Below are 22216 nucleotides of genomic sequence, written 5' to 3'. Positions count from 1 at the left end.
AAGCGGTATTCAGATGAAAGAAAGCCTAAAATGAAACAATTCATATTAGATGGAAACGGTTCACTGGAAGTGATGTCCAGGACGATACGTCTGGAGTCTGGACAGAATGATCAAGCTCATTCTCTGAATATATGAGTTGTCCCGTTGATAAATATCAACTCGCCTGTAGTGTCGTGTGGCCTATAGGTTTACTTTTGTCCCAAGAAGCCAAAATTCAAATCAGTAAGATTCTGTTCTCTATAAGCAATGGAATCCAACAAGTGAGTTGAATGTTTTACCAGCATCCAAATGCCAAGAATAAAAATTCTTCTTATAAAAGATGATCATACTTGATTAATCCGAAAAATCGAGAAGTTTAGACATAAACTCGAAAATTAGCAAATGGCTACCAAAAGTATCACAACAAATTTTGAATTTCGGCGGCAAGACATTCACGGAACCAAAGTCGTCAATTCACCGTTCCGTGTTCCGTCGGAGCACGGAATCCTTAAAGGGATTCGAATATGTGTTCGAATATAATTAATGCGTTCGAATAGATCCTTGTATAGTTGTTTGCAAAAACGGGAAATTAACTGTAAACGGTAACCGATCGAATCAAACTCGAATCCAGTTAAAATATTCATAATTCCTTTCCCTAACATCTACACCTTTCTCAGTTGATTCCAAATTTGTTAACAAATCCCTTGATTTATCTGTCAGTTTATAAATTTTATTCAACCGTTATTATAGGACTCCCCCTATAATACTGGCAGGGCAGGGAGCCTTGAGCTCCTGAGGCCACAAAGTTTCAAATGTGAGAAGATTTCACTTTTCTAATTGTAAACAATACCAAAATGTTCATAAGATATAAATTATATTACACCTATAGCACAAATGTTTCAATTCTAAGGGGACTTTAATGAACCCAGGCTCCCCGAGGAAAAAAGGAGGATGTCTCTTCGATACTTGAGACGTCGCTGTTTTGAAGTTATACTTTACCTTTGATATAGCTATATAGCCAGCTTACAGTAGGTTGAGAGAATGAATTCATCTACATAGGCATAAAAGCATATATCCTACACTAATATTCTTCCCCTTTTGGGCAGGTTTGAAGAACATAAACCAACCGTCAACATCAAAGACTATGCCCCAGAGAGATGATGTGGAACCACCACATAAGAGACACAAAATGGACTTCCACAATGAATGTTATTCTGAATGCAGCTCAAAGCCCCCAAAACGAGGAAGAAAAATGATATATGAAAAATATTCCGTACAGAGAAGCTATAGGAGGTCTCATGTTTTTAGCGGTTGTCACTCGTCCAGATATATCATTCTCAGTGAGCAGAGTTAGCAGATATTTGGAAAATCCAGGAAAGCAGCACTGGGAAGCAGTCAAACGTATTTTCAGATACCTAAAGGGTACTAAAAGTTATGGAATTCTATACAATGGTGGGAGCAACGAATATTTAAAAGCGTATTCAGATGCAGATTTTGCAGGAGACATTGATACTAGATATTCAACAACTGGCTATGTTACTTTATTATCGGGTTGTCCAGTTACATGGACATCTCAACGACAAAAGTGTTGCAACATCCACGACAGAATCTGAATATATTGCAGCTTGGGATGCCGCACAAGAAATAATATGGTTGAGAAGGTTGCTTAAAGAAATTGATGTTGACGTTTCGAATCCAACGGAACTTTTTGTTGATAATAGAAGTGCTATAAACTTGATGAGCTATGATGATCATCACAAACGAAAAAAATATCACTGTTGTTTACACCCAATCAGAAAACCAGTTGGCAGATATTTTAACCAAACCCTTACCACGAGAAAAAATTTCAAGAAATCGACAAGGTCTGTGGGTAACGTCTTCGAAGTGAACAAACAGTGGGAGTGTTGAAGTAATCCATGTTCACTTCATTTCGATTGATCTTGTTTTTATGATTCCTTGGAAATCGTTGTTGATTGAATGAGTTTTAATGTCATTGTTAATACATAAAATGTATCGTTTGTATATTCATGATTAAAACCTGGTTCAGTAGAGTTTACAGTTCGATTTCCTACAAATTACAACAGGTAATACTGCTAGACAATTCTATCTCTAACCCTCATTCCTTCTACAGCAAATTGTCCTCTCCATTTCTCCATGAAAGCCATTTTCAATACATTCCTTTCCCGAATATTCTGAGGGAATACTATACATTCTGCACCCATCACTTCAACTATTCGAATTGATACTTCATGTATTGCTCGATGAACTGCAGTTCGACTCAAACTGCAAAAAAGTTTCCTCACCAACACCCCTTTATAGCTATATCGCCAGCTTACAGTAGGTCGAGAGAATGAATTCATCTACATAGGCATAAAAGCATATATCCTACACTAATATTCTTCCCCTTTTGGGCAGGTTTGAAGAACATAAATCTTTGTTGAGATAATAGATCAAGCATCAAAAATCTAGTCTCTGATAAGTTATTTGTCCCTATCTTAATAACTAAGCTTATATGTGTGTGTCTCCCTCAAGGTGGCTTGCAGAACAAGAATGGTTTTAGAGTTACAAACTTAGGTCTGCAGTGCTCTGTCCGTACAACAATTGTGATCGGTACAACAGCGGTTAACTACTAACTACTGCTACTACTGTATTAGGCATTCATGCAAGGATGTCTAGTCTTATAGCAATACTAACACGAGGAAGCGGTATTCAGATGAAAGAAAGCCTAAAATGAAACAATTCATATTAGATGGAAACGGTTCACTGGAAGTGATGTCCAGGACGATACGTCTGGAGTCTGGACAGAATGATCAAGCTCATTCTCTGAATATATGAGTTGTCTCGTTGATAAATATCAACTCGCCTGTAGTGTCGTGTGGCCTATAGGTTTACTTTTGTCCCAAGAAGCCAAAATTCAAATCAGTAAGATTCTGTTCTCCATCAGCAATCGAATCCAACAAGTGAGTTGAATGTTTTACCAGCATCCAAATGCCAAGAATAAAAATTTCCTATTCTTATAAAAGATGATCATACTTGGTTAATCCGAAAAATCGAGAAGTTTAGACATAAACTCGAAAATTAGCAAATGGCTACCAAAAGTATCACAACAAAATTTGAATCTCGGCGGCAAGACATTCACGGAACCAAAGTCGTCAATTCCGTGCTCCGACGGAACACGGAATCCTTAAAGGGATTCGAATATGTGTTCGAATATAATTAATGCGTTCGAATATATCCTTGTATAGTTGTTTGCAAAAACGGGAAATTAACTGTAAACGGTAACCGATCGAATCAAACTCGAATCCAGTTAAAATATTCATAATTCCTTTCCCTAACATCTACACCTTTCTCAGTTGATTCCAAATTTGTTGACAAATCCCTTGATTTATCTGTCAGTTTATAAATTTTATTCAACCGTCATTATAGGACTCCCCCTATAATACTGGCAGGGCAAGGAGCCTTGAGCTCCTGAGGCCACAAAGTTTCAAATGTGAGAAGATTTCACTTTTCTAATTGTAAACAATACCAAAATGTTCATAAGATATAAATTATATTACACCTATAGCACAAATGTTTCAATTCTAAGGGGACTTTAATGAACCCAGGCTCCCCGAGGAAAAAAGGAGGATGTCTCTTCGATACTTGAGACGTCGCTGTTTTGAAGTTATACTTTACCTTAGATATAGCCATATCGCCAGCTTACAGTAGGTTGAGAGAATGAATTCATCTACATAGGCATAAAAGCATATATCCTACACTAATATTCTTCCCCTTTTGGGCAGGTTTGAAGAACATAAACCAACCGTCAACATCAAAGACTATGCCCCAGAGAGATGATGTGGAACCACCACATAAGAGACACAAAATGGACTTCCACAATGAATGTTATTCTGAATGCAGCTCAAAGCTCCCAAAACGAGGAAGAAAAATGATATATGAAAAATATTCCGTACAGAGAAGCTATAGGAGGTCTCATGTTTTTAGCGGTTGTCACTCGTCCAGATATATCATTCTCAGTGAGCAGAGTTAGCAGATATTTGGAAAATCCAGGAAAGCAGCACTGGGAAGCAGTCAAACGTATTTTCAGATACCTAAAGGGTACTAAAAGTTATGGAATTCTATACAATGGTGGGAGCAACGAATATTTAAAAGCGTATTCAGATGCAGATTTTGCAGGAGACATTGATACTAGATATTCAACAACTGGCTATGTTACTTTATTATCGGGTTGTCCAGTTACATGGACATCTCAACGACAAAAGTGTTGCAAAATCCACGACAGAATCTGAATATATTGCAGCTTGGGATGCCGCACAAGAAATAATATGGTTGAGAAGGTTGCTTAAAGAAATTGATGTTGACGTTTCGAATCCAACGGAACTTTTTGTTGATAATAGAAGTGCTATAAACTTGATGAGCTATGATGATCATCACAAACGAAAAAAATATCACTGTTGTTTACACCCAATCAGAAAACCAGTTGGCAGATATTTTAACCAAACCCTTACCACGAGAAAAATTTTCAACAAATCGACAAGGTCTGTGGGTAACGTCTTCGAAGTGAACAAAGAGTGGGAGTGTTGAAGTAATCCATGTTCACTTCATTTCGATTGATCTTGTTTTTATGATTCCTTGGAAATCGTTGTTGATTGAATGAGTTTTAATGTCATTGTTAATACATAAAATGTATCGTTTGTATATTCATGATTAAAACCTGGTTCAGTAGAGTTTACAGTTCGATTTCCTACAAATTACAACACAGGTAATACTGCTGGACGATTCTATCTCTAACGCTCAATTCCTTCTACAGCAAATTGTCCTCTCCATTTCTCCATGAAAGCCATTTTCAATACATTCCTTTCCCGAATATTCTGAGGGAATACTATACATTCTGCACCCATCACTTCAACTATTCGAATTGATACTTCATGTATTGCTCGATGAACTGCAGTTCGACTCAAACTGCAAAAAAGTTTCCTCACCAACACCCCTTTATAGCTATATCGCCAGCTTACAGTAGGTCGAGAGAATGAATTCATCTACATAGGCATAAAAGCATATATCCTACACTAATATTCTTCCCCTTTTGGGCAGGTTTGAAGAACATAAATATTTGTTGAGATAATAGATCAAGCATCAAAAATCTAGTCTCTGATAAGTTATTTGTCCCTATCTTAATAACTGAGCTTATATGTGTGTGTGTGTGTCTCCCTCAAGGTGGCTTGCAGAACAAGAATGGTTTTGGAGTTACAAACTTAGGTCTGCAGTGCTCTGTCAGTACAACAATTGTGATCGGTACAACAGCGGTTAACTACTAACTACTGCTACTACTGTATTAGGCATTCATGCAAGGATGTCTAGTCTTATAGCAATACTAACACGAGGAAGCGGTATTCAGATGAAAGAAAGCCTAAAATGAAACAATTCATATTAGATGGAAACGGTTCACTGGAAGTGATGTCCAGGACGATACGTCTGGAGTCTGGACAGAATGATCAAGCTCATTCTCTGAATATATGAGTTGTCTCGTTGATAAATATCAACTCGCCTGTAGTGTCGTGTGGCCTATAGGTTTACTTTTGTCCCAAGAAGCCAAAATTCAAATCAGTAAGATTCTGTTCTCCATCAGCAATCGAATCCAACAAGTGAGTTGAATGTTTTACCAGCATCCAAATGCCAAGAATAAAAATTTCCTATTCTCATAAAAGATGATCATACTTGGTTAATCCGAAAAATCGAGAAGTTTAGACATAAACTCGAAAATTAGCAAATGGCTACCAAAAGTATCACAACAAAATTTGAATCTCGGCGGCAAGACATTCACGGAACCAAAGTCGTCAATTCACCGTTCCGTGTTCCGTCAGAGCACGGAATCCTTAAAGAGATTCGAATATGTGTTCGAATATAATTAATGCGTTCGAATATATCCTTGTATAGTTGTTTGTCAGTGAATGAGAACTAAACGAATGACGAGGTATTAAAATATCCCAAAACTTTCAAGGAAGTATTCATTTCAGGTTTAAATAGTCGTCGACCTCAAAAACAGAACAAATGACAGAATGAAACCGTAACACTGTATAGGATGAAACTGATAGCATACAAAACAAAAACGGGAAATTAACTCTAAACGGTAACCGATCGAATCAAACTCGAATCCAGTTAAAATATTCATAATTCATTTCCCTAACATCTACACCTTTCTCAGTTGATTCCAAATTTGTTAACAAATCTCTTGATTTATCTGTCAGTTTATAAATTTTATTCAACCGTTATTATAGGACTCCCCCTATAATACTGGCAGGGAGCCTTGAGCTCCTGAGGCCTCAAAGTTTCAAATGTGAGAAGATTTCACTTTTCTAATTGTAAACAATACCAAAATGTTCATAAGATATAAATTATATTACACCTATAGCACAAATGTTTCAATTCTAAGGGGACTTTAATGAACCCAGGCTCCCCAAGGAAAAAAGGAGGATGTCTCTTCAATACTTGAGACGTCGCTGTTTTGAAGTTATACTTTACCTTAGATATAGCTATATCGCCAGCTTACAGTAGGTTGAGAGAATGAATTCATCTACATAGGCGTAAAAGCATATATCCTGCACTAATATTCTTCCCCTTTTGGGCAGGTTTGAAGAACATAAACCAACCGTCAACATCGAAGACACCTTCAACATCAAAGACTATGCCCCAGAGAGATGATGTGGAACCACCACATAAGAGACACAAAATGGACTTCCACAATGAATGTTATTCTGAATGCAGCTCAAAGCCCCCAAAACGAGGAAGAAAAATGATATATGAAAAATATTCCGTACAGAGAAGCTATAGGAGGTCTCATGTTTTTAGCGGTTGTCACTCGTCCAGATATATCATTCTCAGTGAGCAGAGTTAGCAGATATTTGGAAAATCCAGGAAAGCAGCACTGGGAAGCAGTCAAACGTATTTTCAGATACCTAAAGGGTACTAAAAGTTATGGAATTCTATACAATGGTGGGAGCAACGAATATTTAAAAGCGTATTCAGATGCAGATTTTGCAGGAGACATTGATACTAGATATTCAACAACTGGCTATGTTACTTTATTATCAGGTTGTCCAGTTACGTGGACATCTCAACGACAAAAGTGTTGCAACATCCACGACAGAATCTGAATATATTGCAGCTTGGGATGCCGCACAAGAAATAATATGGTTGAGAAGGTTGCTTAAAGAAATTGATGTTGACGTTTCAAATCCAACGGAACTTTTTGTTGATAATAGAAGTGCTATAAACTTGGTGAGCAATAATGATCATCACAAACGAAAAAAATATCACTGTTGTTTACACCCAATCAGAAAACCAGTTGGCAGATATTTTAACCAAACCCTTACCACGAGAAAAATTTTCAAGAAATCGACAAGGTCTGTGGGTAACGTCTTCGAAGTGAACAAAGAGTGGGAGTGTTGAAGTAATCCATGTTCGCTTCATTTTGATTGATCTTGTTTTTATGATTCCTTGGAAATCGTTGTTGATTGAATGAGTTTTAATGACATTGTTAATACATAAAATGTATCGTTTGTATATTCATGATTAAAACCTGGTTCAGTAGAGTTTACAGTTCGATTTCCTACAAATTACAACAGGTAATACTGCTGGACAATTCTATCTCTAACCCTCATTCCTTCTACAGCAAATTGTCCTCTCCATTTCTCCATGAAAGCCATTTTCAATACATTCCTTTCCCGAATATTCTGAGGGAATACTATACATTCTGCACCCATCACTTCAACTATTCGAATTGATACTTCATGTATTGCTCGATGAACTGCAGTTCGACTCAAACTGCAAAAAAGTTTCCTCACCAACACCCCTTTATAGCTATATCGCCAGCTTACAGTAGGTTGAGAGAATGAATTCATCTACATAGGCATAAAAGCATATATCCTACACTAATATTCTTCCCCTTTTGGGCGGGTTTGAAGAACATAAATCTTTGTTGAGATAATAGATCAAGCATCAAAAATCTAGTCTCTGATAAGTTATTTGTCCCTATCTTAATAACTAAGCTTATCTGTGTGTGTGTGTCTCCCTCAAGGTGGTTTGCAGAACAAGAATGGTTTTAGAGTTACAAACTTAGGTCTGCAGTGCTCTGTCCGTACAACAATTGTGATCGGTACAACAGCGGTTAACTACTAACTACTGCTACTACTGTATTAGGCATTCATGCAAGGATGTCTAGTCTTATAGCAATACTAACACGAGGAAGCGGTATTCAGATGAAAGAAAGCCTAAAATGAAACAATTCATATTAGATGGAAACGGTTCACTGGAAGTGATGTCCAGGACGATACGTCTGGAGTCTGGACAGAATGATCAAGCTCATTCTATGAATATATGAGTTGTCTCGTTGATAAATATCAACTCGCCTGTAGTGTCGTGTGGCCTATAGGTTTACTTTTCTCCCAAGAAGCCTAAATTCAAATCAGTAAGATTCTGTTCTCCAAAAGCAATTGAATCCAACAAGTGAGTTGAATGTTTTACCAGCATCCAAATGCCAAGAATAAAAATTTCCTATTCTTATAATAGATGATCATACTTGGTTAATCCGAAAAATCGAGAAGTTTAGACATAAACTCGAAAATTAGCAAATGGCTACCAAAAGTATCGCAACAAATTTTGAATCTCGGCGGCAAGACATTCACGGAACCAAAGTCGTCAATTCACCGTTCCGTGTTCCGTCAGAGCACAGAATCCTTAAAGGGATTCGAATATGTGTTCGAATATAATTAATGCGTTCGAATATATCCTTGTATAGTTGTTTGTCAGTGAATGAGAACTAAACGAATGACGAGGTATTAAAATATCCCAAAACTTTCAAGGAAGTATTCATTTCAGGTTTGAATAGTCGTCGACCTCAAAACAGAACAAATGACAAAATGAAACCGTAACACCGTATAGGATGAAACTGCAGTAACGTTAGTTACAAATAAAAGCGGTAAAAACATAAACAATTTCATTTCTCTTTTCTTCATTATGATTTCCCACCACGTAGTAACGGCTACATCCACCAATTTATTAATGATTCAATATCCATCTCTTTCAGGAATAAACGATGATACGAGCCAGTGAATAGCATATCATTTAGGACCCGTCAGCACTCTTCACAGTTGAAACTCAGCTCCGTTCACAGTTGAAACTCAGCACCCACCACAGTTGAAACTTAGCTCCCTTCACAGTTGATACTCAGCTCTCTCATCAGTTGAAACTCATTTCCTGTGGCAGTTGGAACTTGGCTTCCATCACAGTTGGAACCGGCTTCACGTCACAGTTGAAACTTTGCTCTCATCACAGTTGGAATTCAGCTCGCGTCACATCTGTAACCTGGCTCCCGCCACCGATTTACCATATTTGGAAAAAACACTCACGAAATCCTAACCTAATCCGACCTAACCTAACCTAACCCCTCCCCTGATGAATAATTCGGTAGTTTTTGTAACGAAACTTGGTCATGCCTAACCCAAACTGCCGAAATAAGTTTCAGAAAACAAATTATAGTCGGCGTCACCGCCTAAAATAGTGCCGTTATCGTTCTTGAATATTTCTTTCGAAAGAGTCAAGTCGGCTCTAATCCCTTTCCTGGTTATCCCCAGGTAATTACATTTTTTAATGAATCTAAAGTAGCGTTTAGGAAGTGAAAACGAAAGAAGTAGGCCCTCCTCTTGCTTGCTTCTCTCATGAAATTTTTGTTTGAACTCTTATTCATCATGAACTTCTAACCCGACCTATGAAGTCATAAACCAACCTATTTTTTAATATTTCATTTTGGGAAAAATGTTCTTACAGGAACATCTAATCTAGCCTTCTAGTTGAAATACAAACGTATTTTCGAATAATAGTTTTGAAAAAATCTAATAATAAAACTTCCTTGAAAATTGAATAATTATGTTTTGTTTATTGCTATTGGGTCGAAAAAAATCTTGTTAAAAATACTTTCACACTAGTGTTGAAATTATTTTTAATACGCTACTTTGTGAACTTCATCTTTTAATAGTCTTGACAACTGACAACCATTAAAAATGTCACTTTTATTGACATATTTTCAACGCGTAGTTTCACCTTTTTACCTTTTTTAACCCACCTTGGGCTCCTCTCTATCCCTCACCATTCTGTAAATTCGTAGGTTCTCGGGGAAACGATACGAGTTGAAGAAATATATAAAATTTGTCGATTTTCGATTTTCTTTCGCGTAGTATAGATGGCGCAACCGTCGAAAAATGGTATCGTTATTCTCTTTGTTTTTTCAAATTCAACTCGATCTTACTTTCTAAAACTTCTTCCATTTTGTGAATTATTTTTTTGCACACAAGTATTACAGGGAAATACTTAACGCGCACTCAGAGCGGTGCCTGTGTGAAGTGCTTCATTCAGAACAAAGTTCTCAGCGCTCCCTTTTTTCTTATATCAGTCAACCTTCGTACCGAAAGAGACCAGTTCCCTTTCTCTTTTTTTGGTCATCTCCCAGAGAATTGCATTTTTTCAATGGTTCTGAAGTGAGAACGTGAGAAGACCCTTCTCTTTCTTCCGGGCATGGGACCGGCATCACGGCGATGTGTCCTATCTAAAAAGTCCATATCCCTATCCAAGACAAAATTCCTAACCTTATCTAACCTAACCTAACCCATCCTAACTTAGGCTAACCTAAGTTAACCTAATCTATCATAAGATAACCTAATCATTGTCTAAATCTAATTTAACTCAACCTGAGGTTCACTCCTCTTTAAATAGATGGCGCCATTTTTTTGGTGTGGGTCAATCGAAAGTGTATCATTCAGTCGTATTTTTTTATTTTCTAATATTATTCGATTTCTTTTTTATTTTTCAATAGTATTACACTTTGGAAAAACTAGTAAGACAAACATGTAACCTAAAAAATAAGTCCCAATATAGAATTTCGAAAAAACTAGTTTCACAGTAACATCTAATCTGACCTCCGAATTAAAAAACGAACGTATTTTCTAATAATCTGTGCATTCTGTTTTGGGTCAGTCCCGTTTGTATTTCTTCTATATAAATAAATAAATTTGAAAAAAATTACCTATTCTCAAAATCTAATGTGACCTCCGAATTCAAAAAGGAACCTATTTTAGAATATTTCATTTGTGAAAATTATTTGTCCTTAACATCTAATCTGACCTCCGAACTCTAAAACCAACATATTCTTGTAACGATACTAGGCGGTAGCGCGGTAGCGTCGAAATTAGTTGATCTGAAAAACCGAGAGTGCCACCCAAAAACACGAAAGTACAGAAAAAAAAACGTATTCGATGGAACGTATGTTCAACCTATTTACGTTATTTACCCTCCCTGGACCCCTCCATTCCTCATAGTTCTCCAAGCCAATTGCATGTTGGAGAAACGATAGAAAATTGCAAAAACGACAGAAAAATTGTATGTTTGGTGAATTTTGTATGTGGTTACACCTAACTCAAACTGCCGAAATGAATTCAAATAATTTTTCATAAAACAATCTTAAAACAATAACGAACGAAAAAGACTAATATTAGGTATTGTGAAAAAAGCGACGGGCGCTTGATATACAAAAAATATGGCGCAAAGCGCCTACGTTTTTTTCCCAATAATACTAGTATTTTGCGTTCGTTATTGTTTTGAGCTTATTTAAAAAAAATTATTTTAAACTCTTTGATTCGATGTTTTTTAAAGGCGTGTTTTTTAGTTTTTTTAAACTATATTACGTCATGCGATACGCATGACGTTCCATATCGCTTAGTGTGGTCGTTCCTTATCGTGCAGTATTGTTAGGTATGCTGTGTTGCAGTTTCGCTGTATGGTATTACCTGTTCATTATTTATCGCAATATCACAGGTATAATGCTTTTAGCTTTATACTCTGCAAGATTATACGAACAGAACTGTTTATTGTGTAGAAAGGTTTCGACACTTACCTAAATCCGTTTTGAGTTGCATTCCATTTAATGGTTCAGAATCTGTCGAAAAATTGATGAGTGTGTAACAAGGCTGTTCCATGGTGCCAAGGTAGTCATTTTCAGATTATTTAAAAAGAAACAACTACTATCACAGTATTCGTAGTTAAAGAGTCATAAATAACTCCTTTGTATTAAATCCTAACACATTATACTGTTTGTGTTTTTTTGAACATACCCTAATCTGTCAGCTGATTGTGACTAATGACGTTGACACTGTGATATTGACATAAGTATGAATTATGACTTTTATCTGACACGTACAAGCCGATATTATTTTATAAAGTGAAATACTTTAAAATACACCTTCGACAATCTACACAGTGTTTATGGATGTGAAACATAGTTTTTCAGCTCTTTAACTACAAATAGTGTGATAGTGGAATTCTTCAATTGTACGTGTTTTTTAAAGTAATCTGAAAATGACTACCATGGAACAGCCTTGTTACACACTCATCAATTTTCCGACAGATTCTGAACCATATAATGAAATGCAACTCAAAACGGATTTAGGTAAGTGTCGAAACCTTTCTATACATTGAACAGTTCTTTACGAATATTCTTGCAGAGAAGGGCGATGTGAAAGTCAAAATACGAGCCTTAGAAAGAACCATTCACATGATTTTGGCAGGAGAACGCCTGCCGAACGGTTTCTTAATGACGATTATCAGGTATGTTCTGCCGATTCAGGATCATTTGGCCAAAAAGCTGTTGTTAATTTTTTGGGAAATTGTGCCAAAGACCTCACCTGACGGAAAACTGCTACAGGAAATGATTCTCGTTTGTGATGCATATCGGAAAGACTTACAACATCCCAATGAATTCCTCAGGGGGTCAACGCTGAGGTTTCTTTGCAAACTTAAGGAGCCTGAGTTGTTGGAGCCTCTGATGCCAAGCATCCGGAAATGTTTGGAGCACAAACACAGTTATGTGAGGAGAAATGCTGTTTTAGCCATATTCACCATTTATCGCAATTTTGAATTTCTTATACCTGATGCTCCTGAGCTGATTTCCAACTATCTCGATGGAGAACAAGACATGTCATGCAAACGCAATGCTTTTCTCATGCTTCTACATGCAGATCAGGAGAGGGCTTTGTCGTATTTAGCGTCTTGCCTGGACCAAGTTACTTCGTTCGGTGACATCTTACAGTTGGTAATTGTGGAGTTAATATACAAAGTCTGTCACACAAATCCCTCAGAACGTTCCCGATTCATCAGATGCATTTATAACTTGCTGAATTCCAGTAGTCCTGCGGTTCGTTACGAAGCCGCAGGGACTCTGGTAACTCTATCCAGTGCCCCAACGGCCATCAAAGCTGCCGCCAGCTGTTACATCGAACTCATCATCAAAGAAAGTGATAACAACGTGAAACTCATTGTTCTGGACAGACTGATTGCGTTGAAAGATCACCCCAGTCACGAGCGAGTCTTGCAAGACCTCGTTATGGACATATTAAGGGTTCTCTCAGCCCCGGATTTGGAGGTACGCAAGAAGACTCTTAGTTTAGCCATGGAGTTGATTTCGTCACGTAATATTGAAGAGATGGTACTGATTTTAAAGAAAGAGGTCTCTAAAACGCTTGACAGTGAACACGAAGACACAGGAAAGTACCGTCAGTTATTAGTTCGCACGTTGCATTCCTGCTGTATCAAATTTCCAGATGTGGCCGTTACCGTAATTCCAGTGTTGATGGAGTTTTTGTCCGACAGTAATGAATTGGCAGCCACTGACGTACTTGTGTTTGTGAGAGAGGCCGTACAGAAGTTTGAGAATTTGCAGCCTCTAGTTATAGAGGTAAATAGTATTTTTTCTTTGAATAGTTTTTTTTATTATTCTTTACATCCTTATGGAAAAGTAGAAGCCATAAAACTTACTTATGTGCATGTTGTTTTTCAAATTATACCATCAGCCTCAGAGATTCATTCATAATATCACAAACATATTTTACACCATTTAGACATTTTCAGAATTATATAAAATTTTCAAATTGGCACACAAGAGAATTAACTCTCCTCCCCATAAATGAATTCATAGGTAGACAATTATAAGACCGATTCAGTTACATTCTTTTTTGTTAGATATTTATCATTTGCAATCAATGTATTTAGTCATCAATTTCTAAAATTGGTTTCATTCGCCAAGATTAGAATACTTTTTTGAGTACTTTATACACAACTGCATGTTTATAGCAAATCATAAAATGGATTTATCAATAAAATTATGGGCGAATATACAAGTAAATGAAAATGGCAACACATTCAAAACAGATCATATTATAAATTAAAAAACAACAATCAAGAAATTATTACAAATTCAGCATCACTCATAGTTGTAACCCCTTATTTCACACTCTTCTCATATTCTTCATGGGAATAAAAGAAATTACAACTAAAAAGGATCGAGTGATTTTTTTAAAAACAGAACATTGTTATTTTTTCATTTTACTAGGAAATATATTATACATTTTATAGTTCAGCGAGTTATTTGAAGATTTGGTTAGCTATATCTGGGTATACTAATAATGTTTGTTCCCCGGATGGGAAACAAAAAAGAAAAGCATATTTCGCTGAGGCATTATTATTTATCTCGACACAAATGGTAAAATATCATCAGAGTGCATGTGCAAATTGGAATTTCTAGCCACACCCTAATCTAATGTTCAAACTAAGAATTATTATAATGGAATAGTTCTGAATCGGTTTGGAAAAAACTGAATTGAGAACCGAAATAAACCCTATAAGTTGATAAGGACACATAATTCATTTAGACATTAAGCCTGCCAATTTCTTCAGAATCTCACAAATTTTAAAATATTTCTCTGTTCAATATTGAACAGTGCATTCTTAGGACATTTTTCTTTCAGAAATTATTGGAAACTTTCAAGGATATCAAATCTGTAAAGGTTCACCGTGCAGCCCTTTGGATATTGGGAGAATATGCTACCTCTGTTAGTGATATAGAGATGGTAATCAAGCAAATTAATCAAACTTTGGGTGATTGCCCCCTCTTGGAAGCGGAGCAGAGACTCGTTTCTGGAGATGCAGAGGAAAATATTTCAAACATAAGTAGTACCACTACAACGTTGGTTACATCTGATGGGACTTACGCTACCCAGTCATCTTTCAATACAGTTCAGTAAGGAAGTATTTTGCTTTATTTCAGTTTTGCACATGCTACATATTTTTTGATACTTGACATATTCAACCAGATAAAACCTGAATCTTGGTATATTTTCATTATCATTTGCTTTAATGTACAATTATTTTAATTTTTTCATGGATCATTATTCATAAAATGAACTGTTGACAACTAACCTAGTCTGGGAAAATGGCTTGTTGATATGTAAAATTAAACTTCAATGTCTGATAAACCCTTTAAACTAATTTCAAAGAGTAGCTAATTCTGTGGTTTTCTTCTAGCAAATCAAGTAAAGAAAAGAGGCCTCCACTTCGTCAATATTTAATGGACGGCGATTTCTTTATTGGAGCCTCGCTCGCTTCCACATTGACAAAATTAGCTTTGCGCTACGGAAATCTCACTTCTCCCTCACAAAGGAATAGATTTGACACTGAAGTCATGTTGATCATGGCAGGAATTGTTCATTTGGGAAAATCAGGTAAGTTTCAAATAAAATTTTGAAAATGTTTTATATTATTTGTTCATTTAAATCATCAAACTGTATGAATCAATCACTCACATAGGATTTCTTTTGTGTGTGAGGATGATGTGTCCCTTTTGGTAAACAGTAGCGTTTCTAATCCATCTTGAGTAAATCCATCTATTAATATGGAAAAAGCGCATGACAATAACAATAACTACCTGTATTGTTATTTAGGCTTGCCAACGAAACCGATCACGAATGACGATAAGGATCACATCCTGTTCTGTCTGAGGGTTCTCTCCGATCGTACTTCCGCCATCATTCAGATATTCACAGAGCGCTGCCGGCTCGCTCTCAATGACATGCTTGTCGCCAAAGAAGCAGAAGAGGCGTCGACTCTGAAGACGAAAGAGAAATCCGGCAATACGATCCAAACAGATGACCCGATTAGCTTCCTCCAGCTAGAGGCCGACAAGAATGGAGAACTTGGCGAAAACGTATTTGAGACCTCGCTGTCGCAAGCCCTCGTCGGTGGAAGAGGCAGCGCGGCAGATTCTGCCACAGGAACAAGTGAGTTTCATTTCATTGATAATAATAATAATAATAATCTCTGTATTTGAAAAAATCGTTTCGACAAACTTTGGGAAATTGGCCATATTCTATTATTCATTTATCTACGGATGAATGCCATTTTATTCATTTATCAACGAAAATTCTTCAGTTTATACAATATTGGGTGAAGTATACATATACAATGAATGCAAAAGGACTTGAAACACTTGTTTAAATACTTGAGAATACCAAACTTTTGCAACATGATATCAGTTCTATTTCCGTTTTCTGTAAGTAGAACGATAGCCCTGAATACCTCTGAATTCAAAGTGATGTCTTCATCTACGAACAAACATCCCATAATCAGAACATAATTTAGTAACAATGTTTTGTAGAAAGGAATGCCAATAAATAATGACATAATTTTTAACAAAATATTTCGACTTTATGTTTGGAAAAACACACATTCAAACATGTTTTCATATGAATTAATTTTCATACAATATAAGAGGAAATCACTCACCGAAATAAATCATCACATCGAATGAATAAACTCTTTGAAAGATACCCACACTAAAGGTGCCACTACACAATTGTTTTTTTTGTGCAGATAAGTTGAACAAGATAACGCAGTTGACAGGTTTTTCGGATCCCGTTTATTCAGAAGCTTATGTCCACGTCAACCAGTACGATATTGTGCTGGACGTTTTGATCGTCAATCAAACTAATGATACTCTGCAAAATTGTACTTTGGAGCTGGCGACGTTGGGAGATCTGAAACTTGTCGAAAAACCTCAGCCAGTAGTTCTTGCTCCCAAAGACTTCTGTAACATCAAAGCCCACGTAAAGGTAATTTTTTCACTGTTATGTATTACAGAGAGTAAGGGATTTTATCATGTATATTAATAACTAATCACTGAATTCTTCAATAAAATATCACTGTATATTAATTTCTGTCGACAATCTCAAACGCAAACTTCCTATCAACTCTCTTGCTGCTTTTGCTGCAAACAAACAACTAAATAAGGCAGAAAAAAATCTCCTTTCCTGCTCTTATATTCTAATTCTAAAACATACAATGTTTCTTGGGAAAAAGGGACAAAAAAACAATAATTAAAAAAACTAACTAAACCTAACTAAGTATGAACAGAGCACATAAAAAAAAGGTAAATCAGAACTGAAACTTGAAAAAAATATATATATACATTCATATACATACATATACATACTTATACATTATTATCAACATGAACAAAAATGTACCCATCAGATAATAGTATCTACACAAACAATAAATATTTTTTCAAATTAATCTGGAATTTTTGTTTATTAAATTTTTTTAAAGCATTCGGTAGCGCATTGTAAAATTTGATACCTTTATGATAAATCGAATTTTGCCCAATATTTATTTTTATTTTCATTAATTTCAGATTGCCTGAATATCTTGTCAAATGGTTCTGTTGGTCACCATTGATTTTGAAAGTCAAATTTGAATCCTTGAGTTTATTTTTGGCCACATGAATGAAGGTACATATTTGAATTTATGTAAAGATGACAAATCTAATAGTTTTTTTAGTTTATACAAGTTGACTGGAAATTTCGAAAGATTTATTTACAACCAGATCAAGAGGAACGGTTTTCATTTAATAATTTTTTTAAATATTCAGTTTACTTTGTATTGTTTATAATTAGAAAAAGAACTGAAATGGAGAAATAACTTTAAATCACTCTTATGAGGAAATGTATAATGTTAGTGAATGTGTCTAATGAGGAAAACAATTAAAACTACGCCAAAGATTACCCGAGGTTTAAAGTGTTGGAAATATTTATTTACTCCTATAGATTGAAAAAGTATCAACCATTATTTCAGTACAGAAAATCAATAATACATGTATATATTCCAGCATTTAGGTGAATGTGTTACCAATTTATGAGAAACTCATGTAATTAGAAGTAAAAGATCAATGTATTAAATTATATTAATAATAAATTGCGGATTGTAGGGCAACGATTAATATTGTCTTGGAAAGTAGATATATCTGATAGAAAATTTATAGGGGTGGTATTTTTGGATTTCCAAAATCCATTTGAAACAGTTTATGGGAAATTATTTCTTTTGAAAATGCAAAAATATGGTACAACGAGTAAAGTTTTGAATCGGTTTACAGGTTTTTTGACAGAAGAAAGTATTAAAAAAATTAATAAATGAATAATGAAACCACAAGGTTGCACAATAACAAGACCAATTGTGTTCATAGTTTTCATGAATGAATTTGCTACAAGAATGACCAAATGTAAAATAAAGTTGTTTGCTGATGATGAAATGCTATATTATGCAGGAACTTCAGAAGAAATAGAACTCAATATAAATACTGATCTCTCAAATATGGGTGCACGGCTTTGTAATAATATTTTTTTCTTCCACTACTTGGGGGCTGTTTGATTTGTCCATTTTTTCCCAAGCCTCCGGACAACACTTCAGCTTCAGGGACTCACTGTGTTTTTCCCCCTTCTTATTCATCACACACATTGCAACAATCTTGCTTTCTTATACTGGTCCCTTATAGGATGTATTTCACATTTTTCTGAACATGATTTGTGTCGTCCATAAATTTGTTGTCTCTTATTATCTAGTTCCTCACTATTTCATTATATATAACACTCTGCCTTTGCATTGTCTGCAGATGAGGTCACCAATATAAAATCCAATTAAGTTCAGGTGGCTCATGAGTAGCCCTGTAATTGTTCTGAGCCAATCCCTGCTTTATTGTGCAGTTCTCCAGTCCTCATGTTGGGCGGTACATTCGTAAAGGTTTTCCCGAGGATTCCCGTGTATGTTTTTCCATTATTTGTGTTTTATATAGCAGTGAAATCTACCGAATGATACTGTTGGACTCGATGTGAAGATATTAGGTAAAATATAAAGTAGCGACTAATAGCAAGTCGTGTACTTCTGCTAAAAACGATCTTTTGTGCATTTGAAAAAAGTTCGGGTAACATTCACAATTATTTATAAATAAAATTTAGATCATCGAAAGTTATGTATTTCCTCAGGTTGCTTCCACTGAAAACGGAATCATCTTTGGAAACATCGTTTATGACGTGACGGGCGCGGCCTCAGACAGGAACGTAGTCGTCCTCAATGACATCCACATCGACATCATGGACTATATTGTTCCAGCGTCTTGTACCGATTCAGAATTTATGAGGATGTGGGCTGAATTCGAATGGGAAAATAAGGTTGGTGTATATATCTTGAAGTGGGATTTTTGTTGATTCAGTAATATTATTCTAGGTGACTGTCAACACACCTCTGACGGACCTTGCCGACTACTTGGAGCACCTCATTAAGAGCACCAACATGAAATGCTTGACGCCAGAAAAGGCGCTCAGCGGTCAGTGTGGTTTCATGGCAGCCAATATGTACGCTAAATCCATATTTGGAGAAGACGCTTTGGCCAATTTGAGTATAGAGAAACCGTTTAACAAACCAGAAGCACCTGTAGCTGGACACATCAGAATCAGGGCTAAGAGTCAGGTGAGTTTGCAAAGTTTCAAGGGACGGGACAGAATATCGAAGATTGAAAAAAAAATAAACCCATAATTTGTTTGAAGGTGATTGACAAGGTGATATAAAATGATTTGAAATCCCTGAAACAAGTAAAAAAGAATAATTAAAAAAGAATAGTTGAAAATAACAATTATATTAAGCAACAATAAACCTGAAATGAAGTGATAGTGAAATAACCTACAAGTAAAAATATAATAATTGAATAAATAAAAATTAAAGGAATGAAAAAGAAAATAACAAAAAATGAAAAAGTGTAGAGATTCCAAGTCACGTTAGTTCACGACGTTTCGATTGTTGGTATCTACAATCGTCTTCGGGTGATGACTGGACTGATTCCTCCGAGAGATGACTATTTTATAGGTCGTTGAAATACTTTCACTTTCTCTACTTCTTTTTTAATTATTCTTTTTTACTTGTTTCAGGGATTTCAAATAATTTTATATAGTAGACAATGGAAGTCCGAACTAGTGAAATTCAAACCCATAATTTTTAGAACTTTTTGAAAAGAAAGTCGGTCTTGTGATACTTTATCTGATTGGTATTTCAATTCTGTATCCAACAATGTATCAAATCTGTCATTCCTGAGTAACTAGTGGTTTTATATTCATTTGAAGAATTTGCAAACAAACGATGAATATGATAATTTCTATAAAAATCATTCCAGTGTATCCCAATTAATATTCGAAATGTTCACCATTTACTTTTTACAAATTTATAAAGATAGATAAAGATTGTGGTCTATCCACGAGTTCTGAAATGAACTGTACTATTGTATTGTACACTTCAGTTGTCACATATACCCTCAAAAACATCCAGAGGCGTCACATCAGGTGATATAGTGGCCTCTTCTGAAGGTCCATTATCAATAGATATTTGATAAACCGATATAAGTTTTCAAGTGATGGTGAGTTCGTGCTAGATTTGGTATTCTCTCATTACAATATTTATTGGAATAAATTCCACTGGAATGAATTTTGAATATATTTTTTCTTGAAGTTATGATGTTTATCATTTGTTTGCAGATTGTTTTCACGAATATACATTTGCTAATTACTGAAAGGGCTGATCCGATTTCCATGTTAGATAGAAAATTGGAATATTTATCAAGAGTGCCCCAATCTTTTACATCTCCCCGGAGAAAAAGACAAATTATTATTGGAAACAGATTTCAATGAAATACTTTCTTTAAAATGCATGTGCATTGTTAAGGCTATTACAAAAATGTATTATTACACAACAACCCAAACAAAACATCCATTCTACGGGCTCCACTTATTGATATATTTGAAACAAATATGCTGCTATAAACGGACTTTAAAATGTCCCTTCTCATATTGAAGTTATTATGTCATTTTTGACAACCTTCACTTATTTTCTCGTGTTTGCTTGAAAAAAGCTAAAAATGCAAGTATTACTCAAAAACTCATGAGCGACACACACAGACACCAATATGACAAATCTAATAACGCAAATTCTTAAAGTTGAAGCGTGACTTCTACAATAATTTGTGATGATAAAAAAAAACGGCTCAATATACATATAGATGTACTCACCTGTTAAAATTAACGATTCACACTGAACTATAAAAAAATGCCACAAACTCGAACATTTTCTATATCATGATATAATCTGTCACTTGTTATCACCACAGATGCGACATATTAGTAAGAATGTATAATGAAACAGCCATTATATAGTTAGAACCAGTCAATTCATGATATTATTTTCTATTCCTGCACAAGTTTATTTGAAGTTGCGCTTTTTCATGGTTGTTTCCTTGAAAAATTTCAATCACAAATATTAGAGCTATTTACCTTACTTAATCTTTGAATATTCCTTTCGTTTTTGTGTTTTTAGTATAAAAGTGAATAACGGAGTAGTTTGAAACCTTCAACTAACTAAACATGTCGCAGAAATCTAGGAGTCAAATTATTATGTGTTGCCGAACATGTTTTCAGTTGATTAGGAATACTCGTTTATTACCAAAAATAAGACAAAATAATTCTTTCATTTGAAACAAAACTTCCTGGCTAGTCAAACTCTTTGAATACTGTCAATATTGAAAAAGACAGAATACATCCTTGAATAGATATTTTTGTTTTGTAATTTTCATCAATTTTCTTTGCAGGGCATGGCCTTGAGCTTAGGAGACAAAATAAATATGACTCAAAAAGGCATACCAAGTAAGATTGTTGCATCTTGATTTGTATGTCAACTATATTTGTTATTTCGCCATTTCATTTTATAATCATGTCTAATATTAATATCTACATAGATTCTGAATAAAAAGTATCAAATAATTGTTGAATGCTTCATTTTCAACTTATTCCCCTTTTCTGTAAAATAACGATTTCAATAAATATTCCGTTACACCCATTACCTTTCATATTTGTCGGATCCTGTCCTAACTTTCCCTTTTACTCTAGTTTTTCTTATTTTTGTTGTTCTATCTGAAGAACCTAAACCTCCTCTTCTTTCTTTGTCTCAATTTTAACTCCTCGTTATCATTATAAATGGCGTATAAGAG

The 22216-nt window shown here is 35.3% G+C and overlaps 1 protein-coding gene and 1 long non-coding RNA gene across 2 annotated transcripts; both read left to right on the top strand.

Moving 5' to 3' along the window:
- Positions 1-591: 591 nt before the first annotated feature.
- On the top strand, positions 592-2033 carry LOC141483145 (uncharacterized). Its single transcript, XR_012465933.1, has 2 exons — positions 592-1007; positions 1086-2033. It is a non-coding gene; the product is annotated as an uncharacterized lncRNA (long non-coding RNA).
- Positions 2034-12186: 10153 nt separating this feature from the next.
- betaCOP (coatomer subunit beta) lies at positions 12187-21989 on the top strand. Its single transcript, XM_023157857.2, has 9 exons — positions 12187-12475; positions 12531-13759; positions 14829-15100; positions 15385-15581; positions 15801-16136; positions 16729-16967; positions 19173-19358; positions 19414-19656; positions 21818-21989. Exons 1-9 carry the CDS (start codon positions 12385-12387, stop codon positions 21890-21892), a joined length of 2868 nt encoding a protein of 955 aa, XP_023013625.1. The 5' UTR covers positions 12187-12384; the 3' UTR covers positions 21893-21989.
- The last annotated feature ends 227 nt before the right edge of the window (positions 21990-22216 follow it).

Source organism: Leptinotarsa decemlineata, unplaced genomic scaffold (assembly GCF_025532065.1).
Source record: "Leptinotarsa decemlineata unplaced genomic scaffold, Ldec_3_MD MMD2_tig00002974_RagTag_RagTag, whole genome shotgun sequence".
Taxonomy (NCBI): Eukaryota; Metazoa; Arthropoda; class Insecta; order Coleoptera; family Chrysomelidae; genus Leptinotarsa; species Leptinotarsa decemlineata.
This window is presented reverse-complemented; position numbering and strand designations above follow the sequence as displayed.

What these genes read in the sequence shown, in the direction of transcription:
- betaCOP (XM_023157857.2), top strand. Translation starts at nt 12,385, where the DNA reads ATGACTACCATGGAACAGCCTTGTTACACACTCATCAATTTTCCGACA. An exon ending in TGTTCATTTGGGAAAATCAG is followed by an intron (nt 15,582 to 15,800) that starts GTAAGTTTCAAA and finishes ATTGTTATTTAG; the next exon opens with GCTTGCCAACGAAACCGATC. An exon ending in AGATTCTGCCACAGGAACAA is followed by an intron (nt 16,137 to 16,728) that starts GTGAGTTTCATT and finishes TTTTTTGTGCAG; the next exon opens with ATAAGTTGAACAAGATAACG.